This window comes from Pipistrellus kuhlii, unplaced genomic scaffold (assembly GCF_014108245.1).
Source record: "Pipistrellus kuhlii isolate mPipKuh1 unplaced genomic scaffold, mPipKuh1.p scaffold_m20_p_61, whole genome shotgun sequence".
NCBI classification, from domain to species: domain Eukaryota; kingdom Metazoa; phylum Chordata; class Mammalia; order Chiroptera; family Vespertilionidae; genus Pipistrellus; species Pipistrellus kuhlii.
This window is the reverse complement of record NW_023425564.1, coordinates 1,173,872-1,189,423: the sequence shown is the minus strand read 5'-3', so window position 1 is coordinate 1,189,423 and position 15,552 is coordinate 1,173,872. Positions and strand designations below refer to the sequence as shown.

Sequence of the window (15,552 nt, the reverse complement as noted above, 5' to 3'; positions counted from 1 at the left end):
TCTAAACAGGGTCTCGAGAGCAAGCCAACGGAAAGATGCCTGAATTGCTAAGCAAGCACTGCGTTTAGGACAGACCAAAGAACACAGGGAGGGAGAAGTTCCCAGCCTCCGCCATTGATTACTATGGCCAAATCCCAGGCCTCTCCAGACGCTGGAGTTCTGGGTGTGTGTAACCTGGGGGCCCACGCAGAAGAAAACCTTAAGAATGAGCTACCTGCATTTTTCCTGCTTGAAACACTTGGTAGTCACTCAACTCTTCTCACTGCAAGGCACAGGTTTCCTAGAATTAACCTCCAGCCTATGATTTTGAACCTAATCAACCCCTATGGGTGAAATAGCCTGCACTGTCAGCAAGCCTTAAATCTAATGCATTTAATGCAGCTTCCTCCGCGTGCTCCAGGCCCGGCGGCCATTTCTCACTCCACCTGCGTCCCTCTGGTGGCAAGGTTCTCCCACAGAAACCAGATGACTCCTCCCCCTCCCCCTCCCCAGCACCTTTCGTAACAGCCAGTACCTAGCTGTTGGGAAGAACGGCGCAGCTTTTAAATTCTGTGGTTACCACCCTAGTGCGTTACCTTCCTGGGGCTGGGACATAGGGCAGCGGGAAGGCACTTCCCCGAGTCCCCAGCCTCACACCCGCCCGCTCCCGGCGCCCCCTCCCCGCGTGGGCTCCTCGCTGCTCTCGCCCCAGCGCGCCCCGCGTTTCCCCTGCCCGCGGGGACAAGTCACCTCCGCCGAGAGCAGAGCCGCCGGAAGCGGGCTTGCGCGTTTCTGTGACGCACTTCCCGGCGTCCGCCCGGAAGTGGGAGAGGGTGGGCGAGCCGCAGCGTTTGTCCGGCTAGCCGACGGGGCGGCTGCTGGCCTCCGGGGCCGGGCCGCCTCCGAGCCGGGGCCATGGCGTCGGAGGGGCCGCGGGAGCCCGCGGGCGAGGTGAGGACGGCGGCCGGGCGGCCCGGAGAGGTGGGGCCGCGGGACGCAGGGCGGCGGCCAGCCCCGGCCCCCAGCCCACGCCGCCGCGCTGACCGGCGCCGAGGGCGCCGCGGAGTTCCGGGCGCGGCCGCGGAGGGAGGCCCGCCGGCCGCCGCGGCGGGAGGGGCTGTGAAGCTCTCGCTGCGGCGTCGGAAGCGGAGTCTCCGCTCGGGGTCGCAGCGGGCCGCTCGCTGGAGCCGTCGTGGATCGGCTCAGACCGATCGCACCCCGCGCTTAGGAGTTGTCCGTGGAAGTGAACCTCCTAATACGTGTCTGAACCCAAAGCTCATGTGTCTTATCTCATGTTCCACTGCTGATCGGTTTTCTAGCAGAATTCCCTTTGCTTTTCAACAAAACAAAACAAATGGTTTTGAGAGATTCCATTTGAGAAATTCAATGGAAATAAATTCGCAATATGTTTTGGGTGCTCCAGGTAAGCACTCCGTGGGTGTGTTACCTACAGTACTGCGACCTGGCTCAGCCCTAGCGACAGCTGAAAGAGGTACAATGCCCTGTTCCGAGTTTAAGCTAAGGAAACATCCGTTGGGGTCCTACTATAGAATCTGGGTTGAATTTTACTTCCACTTTAATTGGTGTCCTTATTTTTCACTTTTAATACTTGCTAGACTGACTGACTTTTCCAGTTAAAAGCAGCGGGGCTCTGGCTGGGAGTATCACCCTGTACACCGAAGGGTTGCAGGTTTGGTCCCCTGTGGTTGGGGGAGAGGGGGTGGTGCAGCTGATCCACGTTCTCTTTCCCTCTCATCTTCCCTGCCTTCTTTCCCCTCTAAAATCAATAAGCATATCCTTGGGTGAGGATTTAAACAATAAGTATTCTCTTTTAAAAAAAGCATTGTTAGCAAATGCTTACCTTTCGTATAGGCAGAGTTATTTGAACAGCTCTGAGATTAGCACTTATTCCAGGAGCTGCCAGAAAGGAGCCAGTCTGGGTTTTCTGTTTGTTTACATTTGGTTGATCTCATAATATATGTAGCTATAACCTCCTTTTTCCCCCTCAGGGCATCAAGTTGTCAGCAGATGTCAAACCATTTGTCCCTAAATTTGCTGTGGCATGGTTAGAGTCTTCAGAAGCATCCATGTTCCCTAGCTGTGCAGCCACGTACTATCCTTGTGTTCAGGAACTGCCAGTGCCTGAGTATGTATTCTCATACACACCGTCCCTCACCTGAGGACTTCGTTTCTAGGCTTTAATGGTGAATAGCTTTAAAAACATGCTATAGCTAACACAGAGAAGATACTCCTTCACCAAGAAGGGTCTGAGCCGGTAGCACAACTTAAGTGTGTCCTGCAGCAGAAACTGAAGTTTTGACTCTCCTTTTCTTTCTTTTTACTCAGATATTTTGGGTAAATTTTTAAATGCATTTTTATTGATTTTAGAGGAAGGGAGGGGGGGGGGGAGAGAGAAATATCAATGAGTAGAGAGAATCATTGATCAGCTGCCTCCTGTACACCCCCTACTGGGAATCTAGCCTGAAACCAGGCATGTGCTCTGACCAGGAATCTTGAACCATGACTTCTGGTTCATAGGTCGATGCTCAACCACTGAGCCACACCTGCTGGCGAAAGGTGTGGGTGGTTTTTTTGACAAAAGTTGAAGACCTGCCTGTATGTGATGAAGGTCTGTAGTAGGAATGCCCACGTTTTCCACTGGAATCACACTGTTTGTCAAAGGGATGTGGCACGGGCCTCTTTTGAGTTGTTCCCTACCTTGGGTGCTTCACATAATAACATACAAAGTGCCTCTCAATGACGAGGCCTCTAAGCCATCTGCTGGGTGGGATTTTAGTAACTCAAAATAAAGGTGGAAAACATCTAAAGCAACGTCTTGTCCTGACAACTTGAACGTGACCAATCAGAGGCTTAAGGTTGCACAGTACTTAATTTAAAAATTATGTTTCTTAACCCCTTATCCTTTTAAGCTTTGATTTTGTTTTTTAATTGTTTATAACCAAGGAAAAGATTGACTGACAATATTCCTGACTTGCAAGAAAATGGACAGTGGAGTCATGAAGTCAAAGGGGCACGGTTAGAAAAAAGATGTTACAGTGTGGTGAGAGGGAAGACTCGAAGCATTTGAGCAGGGATTATCTAGTCAGTTCTGTTGTCCATTAAGAAGTGCAGAGTCTAGTCAGATTTTGTTTAAATGGAGACACCTTGTGGCCATGAAAAGGAGTACAAGCCTTTTCCATAACAGACATTCCTATGAGTTCCACTATTACCATCTAAGTCTGTCCGTCCCCCTAAAGGAGGGCAGTGACCTTTCACAGACTTTGTCTACTCCCGTGTCTAACTGTGCACTCCAAGGGACTTCATTTATTCACTTAGAGTTAATTATTGCAAGGCTATTAAATGGAAAATGCTAGCTGCTAAAAGGGGAAGGACTACCTCATGAGCTGTACTCTGTCCATTTTTTTTATAGACTTGAACTGGTAGAGATGAAAGAAAATGTACTAATATTCTCTAAATTTATATTATAGACTAGACAAATATCAGTAGAAGTATTCTGGTATATAGAATCCCATTTGGAAAGTACTAAGTATTTATGGCGTAATGAACAAATAGAGGTTATGCAGACAAAATAAGTTCTCTGTTGTATTTGTTTGAGTATTGTAAGTGTGTGTGTGTCATGCTTGTCACATCCGTGAGGCTGACAGGGAGGTGTGTTACTTTTACATGGGAGACTGAGGCTAGAATTGCTTGTCCCAGGTTTTCCAGGGAGGGCGCCCCAGAATCAGAGTCAGCACTGTGCTCAGTTGTATTCTTCAAGGCTGCTGTTGCTGTTGGCAAGATGTTTTTGAGCATTTCCAGCATCTTGCAATACACTGTGCAGGGTCACAATGCACAAGTGGAAGCTTCTAAGTTAAACCTGCCAGCTTTGAGAGCTAGCAGTGCTGACAGTGTGGCGCAGATCCGTTTGGTAGCTGGCTGGGGGAGTGGCTGGATCCCTGACAGGTGCTGGCCTGACTGAAGGGACCAGGTGAAAGATGTACTGGGAAGACAGTAGAGGAGTGTGTTCTTTTGTTAAGAGTGCACCATTAGGCAATTAGTGCCTTGGCCAGTGTGGCTCAGTTGGTGGAGCATTGTCCTGTGCACCAAAAGGTTGTCAGATGGATTCCTGGTCAGGGCACATGCCCAGGTTGTGGGCTCGATTCCTAGTTGGGGTGCATGCAGGAGGCATCCAATTGATGTTTCTCTCACTCACTCTCCCTTTCTTTAAAAAAAAAAAAAAAGAATAAAACATTTTAAAATAAATAAAAGCCTTCATAGTACAGCTAAAGTTTAGGTTTGGTGAGTATGAAATGGGGAGCTTTGGGGTTCACTCCTGGATTCTGGTTTGACTTTAAAGCAGAGGGGCTTGCAGACTGACTGGGTTCTAGGCACCAGAAACAGAAAATTCACGGAGACCGCTGGGAGAAGGGAGAGTTCCATGGCTGTCCGTAGGGGCTGCTGGGAGGTGGATGGCAGTGTCCAGTGGATACCAGAAAAGACTCGTGGGATCGGTCATGAGAACACAAGTTGGAAGTGGGGCTGGTTCGGGGACCAGTTAAGTTTGGGTTTATATGTGCCAGATGGGGGGAAGTGAACTAGTAAGTGGAAAGGATGCAAATCCTGAGCAGAATGATGGGAGGTTTGGACTCAGTGAGTCTGGCAGACTAGGGAGAGTGCAGGCGAAGCCATGCCATAGAGGAGCCTTAGGAGGTGGGGGGCACGAAGAGGGCAGGATTTGCCAGGCGGGGCCAGAGGAGCTTTTCTAGCCCATGTCATGCAGAAGCAGTGGCAGCGTGGCAGGAAGTAAGTCCCGGAGACTCAGGATCGTTGGTAGGGATGGGGCAAGGAGAAGTGGAGCTGAGGATCGGCAGGTATTGCACAAACACAAGGGCTGCTGATATCTAGGGGGTGCAGAATGAGAAGGTGGGTGTACAGGAGATGGCATCATTATAGTTAAGGCTCATCTGGGCCGTTTGTGGCAACTGGAATTTTACAGGAAGCATGTAAATTTTATTTGAAATCCCAACAGTTGCTATGAGTTGTCTCTGAGATTTTGTGTTTGGTATTGTTCTCTGCAATAACTATTTACCTTGGATGGAAAGAAAAATATCATCTTTCCAGAGGAAGAAGGACCAGTGATCAGATGTTCTAAGTAGAAAACTAGGTTGTGATAGAGCCGGGACACAAACCAAGGCCTACAAACTCGAAGGTGAAAACTTTCTGTATGACAACAGCCTTCAAAACCAGCCCTGGGACTCTGGCCAAGCAGACCATTGTTCTGATAAGCCAGCGTCATCGCGGGTTTGATCCCCGGTCCAGGCACATATGAGAATCAACCAATGAATGCATGAAGAAGTGGAACAATAAGTTGATGTTTCTGTCTTTCTTAAACAAATCCACCATTGGATCTACCCACCTTTTCTTCTTGACCTAAATTTCATTGATCTGTTCATTTGTCCAGATTTTGGGCTTGGGATAGTCTTTGTTACTTTTTCCCTATCAACTCAACTTCTTTGCCCACCTTCTTCTGACCCTCATTAGATTTTCTGAGCATCAAACAAAATAAAATGGGAGTCATATCTACGGGCAGTGTCTGAGGAATGGGACACAGCTTTTGGTCTCCCTCTTCAAGGGGGATCACCAGCCAGTGGTCTGGGGGCAGACAAAGGCCAGTTGTGTTTGGTTTTTATTTAGGAATGCTTCATTACTAGAATAAATTGGCAATGAGTAAAATACAAGATCTAACCTAAAAATATGAATTAACTAGAGGCCCAATGCACGAAATTCGTGCAAGGGGCTCAGCCCTCGCAGTGCCAGCTTCGTCATCTGGAAGGTTGTCCGGATGGTCATTCTGCTGCTTGGTCTAATTAGCATATTAGCTCTTTATTATGTAGGAAGGAGGATGGCAGTGATACCAGGCAGCCGGTGATTAAGGACTGCATGGAACGAGAGCAGTGCCCATCCTCACTGTGTCTTCCAGTCCCATGTAGACTGGCTCCCTTTCTGCTTCTGTGCAGGGCCTGAGCCCGCAGCAGAGTAGAACGAGGACTTCTAATAAGGGTGTCGGTACTGGGCCCACGTGTTCTGACCATCACACAGTTGGAAGATCATGTAGAGTGTCCCATTACTAGCTTTGGGTTCTCATGCCCTTCATTGGACCAGCACACTTTGGATTTCATTGATTTACTACAAGAAACATCCAGTGCTTATTTGTGAGAATGGAAAGGATATGATGTGTGTTTTAACTCAGCTCTTTAGCATTTTGTCAGTGTATCAGCTTTCTTCAAAATGGTTGAATCCTCTGGCCATATTTGCTAAAAAATAAATAAATAAAAAATAAGAAATAAAAATAATCACTGTTCCATTGTATTTTGGTTTAGTTGAGCACCTCAAGCAAATTGAAGTCCTGGCAGTGTTCACAGATGGTGTCCATCTGGTCAGCAGGGGCTGTGATTCCCACAGAGTCCCTCTTGCAGGCCTGGCTCTGCAGGCCAGGAGCAGGTGGTGGGCTTGGAGCCACAGACGCTGCAGCGGGACGTCTGCAGCACCTGGAGGCCCGGGAGGAGGCCCTACAGGCGCCGGGTGGAGGTTAGATTTGGTCCGCGGGAGCCTTGTAGTGAGGACAATCTGGATGGCCTTTGGCCAGGGTCACAGAGTCTTTCCCAAATATTTGACATCTTGAGAATGAAAAGCTACTGGGCATCTTCAGGCTCCTATTGAGGATGTTCCAGCTCAGTAGGAAAAACTAAAACTAGGTCAGCCTCTGTCTTTGCAGGTTAAGAAAGAAAGGCTCAGAGGTTTCATTTAGCTTTCAGTTAGAGTCATGTCAACATAGAGTGAATGGACTCAAAAGTAAGAAAAGTTGAAACCATTTTATTATAAAATATTAAACTCCCTGATATGTGGTATGAAATCTGTAACTAAAATTTACCCTTTTTATTTAGGCAGACACTCTATCCTGAAAATATGGCCTTTAGAGCTTCAACATTTCCACATCAGTATTTACCTTCCGAGATGGCTCTTCACCCATACACCCCTTCTCCTTACACCCTGGAGTCTGCACACAATATTTGCCCGGTGCCTGGCTCCCAGTATGATTACAGCCAACCCAGTCGTTACCAAGGCTTCCAGAAGAAGCCACGGTGTGAGCATGTGAGCCCTCTCCCACAAGACACGAAAGCTCTGTTTAAGGTCAGTAAGTGTGTGGTTTTGGTCACTTTAGCATTTAAAATGAAAAGAATTGGTCAATTTTTGCATTAACTTAAGCATTGTTTACCTTTTTTTGTGGTATTTAAAAATTTATTTGATCTAACCTTTTAAAAAATGGTTGAGTTGTGAATATTTTCAAATATTTGCAATGTTAAACCTGTTTTAGTTTTTATTTTTTAAATATATTTTTATTGATTTCAGAGAGGAAGGGAGAGGGAGAGATAGAAACATCAGTGATGAGAAAGAACATTGACTGACTGTCTCCTGCACGCCCCACACTGCAGATCGAGTCTGCAATCTGACCGGAATGGAACCGTGACCTCCTGGTTCACAGGTTGACTCTTAACCACTGAGCCACGCTGGCTGGGCCAAACTGTTTTATAGCGATACACTTACTCCTTGAACACTGATATGTGGGTTTTTTTCAGTAAATGTATTAGAAAATTCTTAGGAGATTTGTGACCCTTTGAAAAAACATGCAGGCAAACCCTATTATTTTCTTAACATATTTTTTTCTTTAGCACACTTAATTATAGGAATATAGGACATAATAGATGTGAAATACAACATATGTGTTAATTGACTGTTTATATTATCAGAAAAGCTTCTGGTCAACAGTAGACTGTTAAGTTTGGAGGATCAGAAGTTATACACAGATTATCTATTGTTTGGAGGGTGGTCATTCCAGGGCCAACTGTAGTTTTTCTAATTCATGTTACTTTTTTATGTTTCCTGCAGAAGAAAACATATGATGAGCAAAAGTTTGCCGGTAAAAAGGCTGATGGAACTGTATCATCTGATGTAAAGTCAGTGAGAGGCCCACACTATTTGTCCTTTCGTGCTGACTCTAATTTGAAATCAGGTAAAAGTAACGAACTCTGTGTTTTGTGATAGGTCAACCTACTGTACCCACTCCAGGGGCATTGCTATGGCTGTTCTTTGGGCTTATTGTGAAAAGCTGGGCCATCAGACTTCCTGTAGGATCCTGGAGCCTTTCCGCCTGGGATGGGGACCTGTTGCATGTGGGCTCTGACGTGCCCTTAACGTGTTATTACCTTGTTTTACACAAGAACTTGTCTAAGGTTACATAACAAGTAGGTAACGTGCACACACCTCAAACCACGTCCTTAAAAGCAGATCACAGTGACATCCCTTGACCTAGGTTCGGCCCCGTTCATTTCTAACACAGCTCTGGTGTCTGTGGGAGGAGTTCTCAGGAGATGGGACAGTTGGTCTGGATTGCTGATCTGTCTTGAAAACTACCGTTCTGGTCTGTGGCTGAAAAAGTTAGTGATTCGACCTGGTGTTTTTCCCCTGAAATTTAATTCCAAATGTAGTTTGATTACAGCCATCCCGTTTATATAAGGACTTAGCCCTTCCTACTGGTGTACTCACTGGGAAAGGTCTGTCGTTTATGCACAGGTGCCACTTAGGTTACTTGGTGTATACATTTTTCTCTTCGCATTGATTTTACTTATAAACTGTCTGGTACATGGAAAAGTGAAAGGAAAGTTGAGCAGTTAACTATATGAGTCTGGCCTTATAATTTAACATAGAGATATTATGGCATTGCAACCTGCATTGTCATTTATTTGCATTTGTAGGAGAAAGATAGGACAGAGGTTATAAGTTTAATTCTACTTCTCTCCAGTTTGTTCTAGCAAATTAAAATAGGGCCATTTATTACTTAAAGGAAATTTGTTAGTGTTTCTTTAAATTTGCAAAACTCTAAAATGTGTATTAAGATTTATCAAAATGCCTAGATCTCATCAACCTTAGAATTACTCCTAAAATTTGCAGTGTTTTGATTTTTCTGCTTGGTGGCCCAACCAGAGCAATTGTCCTGATGGCCATGTGTGTTTATACTATAACACAGAAGGTTAACAGCACTAGCAAAAGTTAGGCTGTTTGGATAATAACAAGCTGCATCAATAGCAATAGATTTTCTGTTCTGCAATTTAAGCCTGAGTACAGGTCATCAAACATCTAAAATTTCCCTACTTTTAATTTGTAAATACAGATGGTTATCATAAACGAACAGACAGGAAATCCAGAATCATTGAAAAGTGTGGACCTGCCTCCAAACCGGAGTTTGAATTTACCGGGTTGGATTTTCCTAAACTGCAGGGGGCAGAGAACAGGGAGAAACTAGAGACACCAAAACAGCCCAAGTGGGGGCCTCTGCGCTCCGCCTCCACAGACACCCCCCTGGGGGGAGAAGTGGCGAAACCCGCTCCCGGGCTAGCAGAGGTGAGTGCAGCTCCTTTATTTTGCTTCCACCTTTCCCTTTTGTGTGTGGCCTGTTTGTGGTGACGCTGGGACACCTCATGCCGCCATTCTTTACCAAGAAGCACCTACTACACTTAATTTCACCTGGTAGGTAAGAGGTCCAGGAGAAGATTCTAGCATGAGTCCTGCTGGTTGCACAGCCCCCTTCTAGCATTCACTTGTAGCATTGTGTGCTGACAGCACCTTTTCAGTACAGACAAAAAGACTTTATTTACCCACTTAGTGGTATTTAAAACTACATAGTGTAATTTCTGGTTTTCTGGGCTTTTTATCTGTACCTCTTTTGTTAATGGTACAGCGAATTCAGTGATAGTAACTGCAGTGAAGAACATTCACTTTGCCACTTAATAATTTTAAATTACACATACTCACCCTCTGATCTCAAAGTGTTAGAGACTTTCAGGAAAAACATTATGGGGTTACTATCCCCTAAAATTACTCTGACCGATTTCTGATCAAGGAAGGATGGGGGCACTTCCCAGTGTGAGGGCAAGGAGAAAGACGAAAGTCCCAAGAAAACAGCTTACCCGATGGCTTACCTCCTGGATAGAGGATTTCCACTGTCTGTCCTCGTCCTGGGTATTTGGACACGAAAGCCCTAAAGCTGGGTGATGCTGCTGACCGTGCAGAGGTATGCCTTCCCAGGGACTTGCCTGTCAGCTGGTAAGGCTGAGTGAAGTGGAAGAGCCAGTCTCACGTGGCCGGTGTGTGACCTCTGGGCGCCAGTGGAGTGTGTGGAATGGCTGAGCAGTTGGGTCCACATAGGCCAGGGCTGCAGTGGGTAATTCCCAGCCCGAGAGTGCTGTGCAAAGTAGAACAGGCCAGGAGCGTGACTGACCCTGTATGGCACAGTCACCTGTTAGAGGTGAGTGCTGCACGTGTGGACATGAAGTGTGTGAGATTTGCATGCTTGTTACCTTATTATCTACTCACACTCGTGAGTTTAGTGTGCTATTTTTTTTTTTTCCCCAAAAAATTAAACCACATGTTATTTTCAAAACTTGAATGTCAAGAGCAAAACTCTGGCTATTTAATACCGTATTTTTCGGACCATAAGACGCACTTTTTTCCCCCCAGAAGTGGGGGGGGGAAGTCCCTGCGTCTTATGGTCCAAATATAGCCTACACATATACTTTTAAAAAAAAGTTTTTTTACTTGCCCGGCTCTGTGTGGTCTCTGTGTGCTTGCCCGACTCTAAAATGGTTCTAAATGCTGCTGTTTACTTTACAGTTGATTACATGTGTTTATGACTGTGATGTTGGGTTTTAATGCACATAAAATATTTTAGGACACTATTTGTTTCAGAATCTTTTTTTCTTCATTTACCTTCTCTAAAAACTGGTGCGTCTTATGGTCCGGAGCGTCTTATGGTCCGAAAAATACGATAATAACAATGCCAATGCAAAACAAAATGAGAAATCAGAATTATGGACATATTAATAGTTTTAGCTACTAAATAAGTCTTTTTTGTTGCTGGTGTAGATTTACTCAGAGTCCTTGGACTTGCTGCACAAGACTTTGCAGAAGACTGGAAGCTAACAGATGCTAGCATGAGCAGGAGTATGATTAAAGAAGTAGCTTCCACTTCAGTCTTTAATTTCTTCAGATGACTCCATGTTGGCACCTCAGTCCCTTGCGTAGCTTTCAGTTTTCTTCTCCCACTTTGTTGTCATCTGGGCAACTCTCAGTCCTTTTGGGTGAAGGGACACAGGAGCTTCTCTCAGTCCATTGTGATGACGGATATAACACTCTGGTACCCGAATTGGCTGCATTGCTCCTTTTTCCTTTCATTTTGAACCCAGAGTTTGACCCCACGACACTCCTGGCCTGGCTGCTCCGGGCCTGGCTGCTCTGGGCCTGGCTGGTCTGGGCCTGGCTGCTGCTGCTCCGGGCCTGGCTGCTCTGGGCCATTTTTTAATTTTTTTTATTTGTTATTATTTTTAAACTGTATTGTTATTGATTTCAGAGAGGAGGGGAGAGGGAAAGAGCAATAGAAACATAAAAAATGAGAGAGAATGATTGATTGGCTGCCTCCTGCATGTCCCCCACTGGGGATCAAGCCCGCAACTCAGGCATGTGCTCTTGACTGGAATCAAATCTGGGACCCTTCAGTCCACAGGCTCTATCCGCTGAGCTAAACCAGCTAGGGCTGCAGTTGTTTTTTTAATTTCCCTTTAAGAAACCTTTTTCCTGATTATACTGGTAGTATCTTCAAACACCAAAAAAATATGAAGAATAAAAAAACGTAATTGTCTAAAGTTGTATAGCCAAAAGAAAGGCATGTTTAGCACTTAATCTTTTGTTAATGGCACATTGTGAAAATTGTACATTCAGGGATCATACATATGCATGGGCTTGTGCTAGAAATTTTTAAAACCTTTTGGCATTTTTTCCATATCTTTACTCTTTGCAAACATAACTGCTGTACCGGATCTTTGATATTGATATATATGATTGACCTAACCATTTTGTTTAAATGTTAATTATTACTAATATGATCACAATCATGAATAAGCTAAATTCTGGAATTGCTAATATATGAACTATAGGACCCAATAGCTTCTTTTTTTGTTTTATTTTGTTTTTTAAATTGTCTTTATTGTTGAAAGTAATCCTCACCGGAGGATAGTTTTCCGTTGATTTTAAATAGGGTGGAAAGAAAGGAGAGAGACATTCAAACAGACAGAGACATCTATGGGAGAATGACTCATCGATTGGTTGCCTCTTGCTGACTGGGGCCAGGGATAGAACCTGCAACACAGGTACATGCCCTTGACCATGAATCAAACCCATGACCCTTTGGTGCGTGGGCCGGTGCTCTAACCCAGAGGTGGGGAACCTTTTTTCTGTCAGGGGCTGTTTGGATATAACATCGTTTGAAGGCCATATAAAATTATCAACTTAAAAATAAGCCTGCTATATTTGGTTAAACATTTTATTTAACTCACCCTAAAGCCTTGACAGGGCCAGACCAAATGATTTCTTGGGCCTTATAGAGCCTGAGGGGCCGGACATTCCCCATCCCCACTCAAACCATTGAGTCACACCGGCCAGGATGATCTAACCACTTTTGAATAGGGGAGGCACTACTAGTGTTTCATTGGCCTTGGTGAGTATAAAGTTACATTTATTAAAAGAACATACTGTGTTTTCATTATTTTTATTACTGAATTCAGGTATAATGAAATAGCAAAATGATTAAGTTTATGAAGCGTATCAGCTTTAGAATTTATTTTCAAACTATTCAAATTTGAATTTATCAGTTTCCTCTTACCTTCTTGATGTACTCACCGCCCTCTCCCCAGTGTTTTTGGGGCCTCATGTTCCATGTGTGTGGCAGCTTTCTATCTTTATAAAAGTGGGCACTTATTGCCACATGTACTTGTCTTTGTGGGTGTTTGGAGGGACTTTGGAACTTGGGTGTGTAGCTCGGTACATGATACTTTACATTCCTGTGGGGCACTCGAGTTTTAAGAATGATATTGGCATGTCTGCACCGATGCAAAAGCTGTGTGTGATACGTTGATCTTTTAAAGGTTGCATAAGATGTGTGATGTGATCCCATTATTAGGGTCTATATAAAATTATCTCCTAGGCCAAGAAGTGGAGAGATGCGAGCTAAGCAGTGGGTGGTTTTTCTGCTAGGGAGAGATTTGGCAGAAGGAAACAATTTTAACTTTTCACTTTATATATTTAGGTATTTGGAATTTTTAATGAGCATATATTTTGGAGATTTTAAGAATGACAAGGAAGCTGTATTTAAAAATTAAATGATTACTTTCCCATTTGAAATATTGTAATAAGAAAATACTCACTTGCTTTTTAGGGTGAAATAGTGGTGAAAAATAATAAGGCGACTGACTCTGTAGGTGATAATGCTGCTACCAATTCCGCTCCATGTACAGGAGGTAAGAGTGGCTACCAAATACCATTTTCAAAAACCAGTTGTCTATTTTTAAGTTCATTTTTAGCCTAGTGCAACTTAAATGCTTTTGTCTTAAAGCCTTCTTTAAGGCAGGTGAAAGGTTGTTGATAGACTGACAATATTTTTAGAAGATTGAAGTAGATGAGATCTCCATGAATGTGTAAGGAGTGTAAGATAGCAAAGAATTCTAAATGAAATGTTTACTCAGCTCAGTGAAAAAATTTATCAACTCAAAAACGGTAGCTTCCTTAAGGGTTACCTACACCAGAGGTGTTTGGGGTCAGGATCCTTAATACCCGTTACCAGCCCCACGGAGCTTCTTTTCAGACCAGCGGTCGCCAGCCTGGAGTCCTCGGACCACGGGTGGCCTGTGAGGTCCAGAAGGCTGGTGACTGCTGGTTTAGACAGCTGTCAGTATTAGCAGTATTTGAAGTTAAACAGAGAAACTTCAAAAATACTTACTAATTCACTTAAAAGTAACATAGCATTTTTATGAAAAATAACTTTTCCACGAGAGTAAGATAGTGAGAGCAGACGTGTTTTACATTTTTACAACTCTCTGTAGATGTGCCTGCCATTTGGCTTTTTCACTGTCCTACCTTTGCAATCTTTGTAAAAGAGAGGCGGGAGGGGAGAGGAGGAGAGGAGGGGAAGGGGAGAGAGGCAGATAACACATTCCTGCCAGGAGAACAGTTCTGACTTCAAGGGTCCAGGAGCCTGAAGCCACACTTGGAGAGCTGCCGGTATGTCCTGTCCTGGCCAGAAGGCATATTCAGAGAGAGTCAGTACAGTCTGCTCTTGAAATCTATAAGTAGCTTGTCCTAACCGAAGACATTTTTACAAAGTTATTCCTGATTTACCCGCAGGCATGTTGTCTTTTGCATTCTATGTTTGGTACAAAGATGGTCCCTTAGAGACTGCTTGCTCTGAGGGTATGTAGCTCTGTGGTGACAAGAACAGTCTGTCTTATTGTCCGGGGTAGCCACAGGCTGCCGACATGACTTGCCCATGTCCTGATGGCTGTCCTTTTGTTTTGTCTGTATATAGAGTTTCATGAGCACCTAAGGAGTAGTGTGGCTATGCTTAAGCCTCTGCTCTAAAAAGAAATAAATTTCCAGTTATTGTGATAGCTGAAGTCTAGTGACCTTTGACTTCTGCTGTTAAAGATACACATCAAGGTTAGTAGGGCGAATATTTGATCTTTAGCTTGTTAATTCCGTGTGTTTGCCACGTGGACGTAATTGAGGATTGCTGTTATTTAACTGAACAACCCCAAGTGAAAACCAGTTTCTAGGAAGATCAGTTAACCTAACAAGTAAATTCAGCATGCATGTTCCAAGGAAAACACATTTAGTGAATATTATTGTTCCCAAGAGAATGCTTTGAACAGCCTAAATTTAATTATGCTCTGAGTAATGATGCATGTTTGGAATCTCTAAGGAGTCTGTGTTTGCTGTTGAGACTGTTCCCCAATTGTGGTTATCTCTGAGCAGAGTTATCCTGGACGCCAATGGGTTATGTTGTCCGTCAGACGTTACCTACAGAATCACCACCAGCCCCTAGAATTGTTACTTCTGTGATAAACCTAAAGACGGTTGTTTCATCAGCAGATCCTAAAAATGGTAGCAAATCATCTTCTCAAGTTTTATCTCCGGACCCTTCCTACAACAGAGAGAACCCCATTGTCCACTCAGCTAAAAAGGTATGTATCCCTTTCAGATACTGTGGGTCTCCGTGCCGCCGCTGGACTTTGTTTTGTTTCTCAAATTCTGACTGAAAGTGTTTCATTCTGCACTGCGGGTGTCACCAAGTTGGTTGCTTGGACCTTGAAAAGGAATAGGCCCTCAGCAAGGAATACAAGTGGCAGCTTTGTGTATGAGCCAGGACACCTGAGGCCAGTGGGCTAACATATCTGTGGACCATTCGGCGTTGTTTAAAGGAGAGAAGCTGGCAGAAATGTAAGCTCTGGTGCTGCATTCTTTCTCCAGGCTCTGTTTATTGGATTTAAATCAAATTCCTTTTGCCTGCTAGGGGACTGAGAGCACAGTATTCAAGTCCACATTTTTACATTCACTTGGTTGATTCCAGCTTATATACTCTAAGGTAGCATTTTAGAATCATTTTTTTCCTTTTAGTTCTGGTCAGTTAGT

At 44.4% G+C, this 15,552-nt stretch overlaps 1 protein-coding gene across 23 annotated transcripts in view; it reads left to right on the top strand.

Annotated features, from left to right (window-relative positions):
* The first annotated feature begins 793 nt into the window (after window positions 1-793).
* Window positions 794-15,552, top strand: part of SECISBP2 (SECIS binding protein 2) — a 43,576-nt gene continuing 28,817 nt past the window's right edge. For 4 of the 23 annotated variants that reach the window (XM_045575015.1, XM_045575023.1, XM_045575016.1 and 1 more), the window contains exons 1-7: window positions 794-930; window positions 1,989-2,125; window positions 6,924-7,170; window positions 7,927-8,056; window positions 9,209-9,438; window positions 13,304-13,385; window positions 14,896-15,104. In XM_045575015.1, the coding sequence (XP_045430971.1) occupies window positions 895-930; window positions 1,989-2,125; window positions 6,924-7,170; window positions 7,927-8,056; window positions 9,209-9,438; window positions 13,304-13,385; window positions 14,896-15,104 (1,071 nt within the window). In that variant the 5' untranslated portion in view covers window positions 794-894. Of the gene's footprint in view, window positions 931-1,316; window positions 1,337-1,988; window positions 2,126-6,923; window positions 7,171-7,926; window positions 8,057-9,208; window positions 9,439-13,301; window positions 13,386-14,458; window positions 14,581-14,892; window positions 15,105-15,552 lie in introns of those variants that run through there. The other 19 variants (XM_045575022.1, XM_045575020.1, XM_045575025.1 and 16 more) reach the window with 16 other exon arrangements.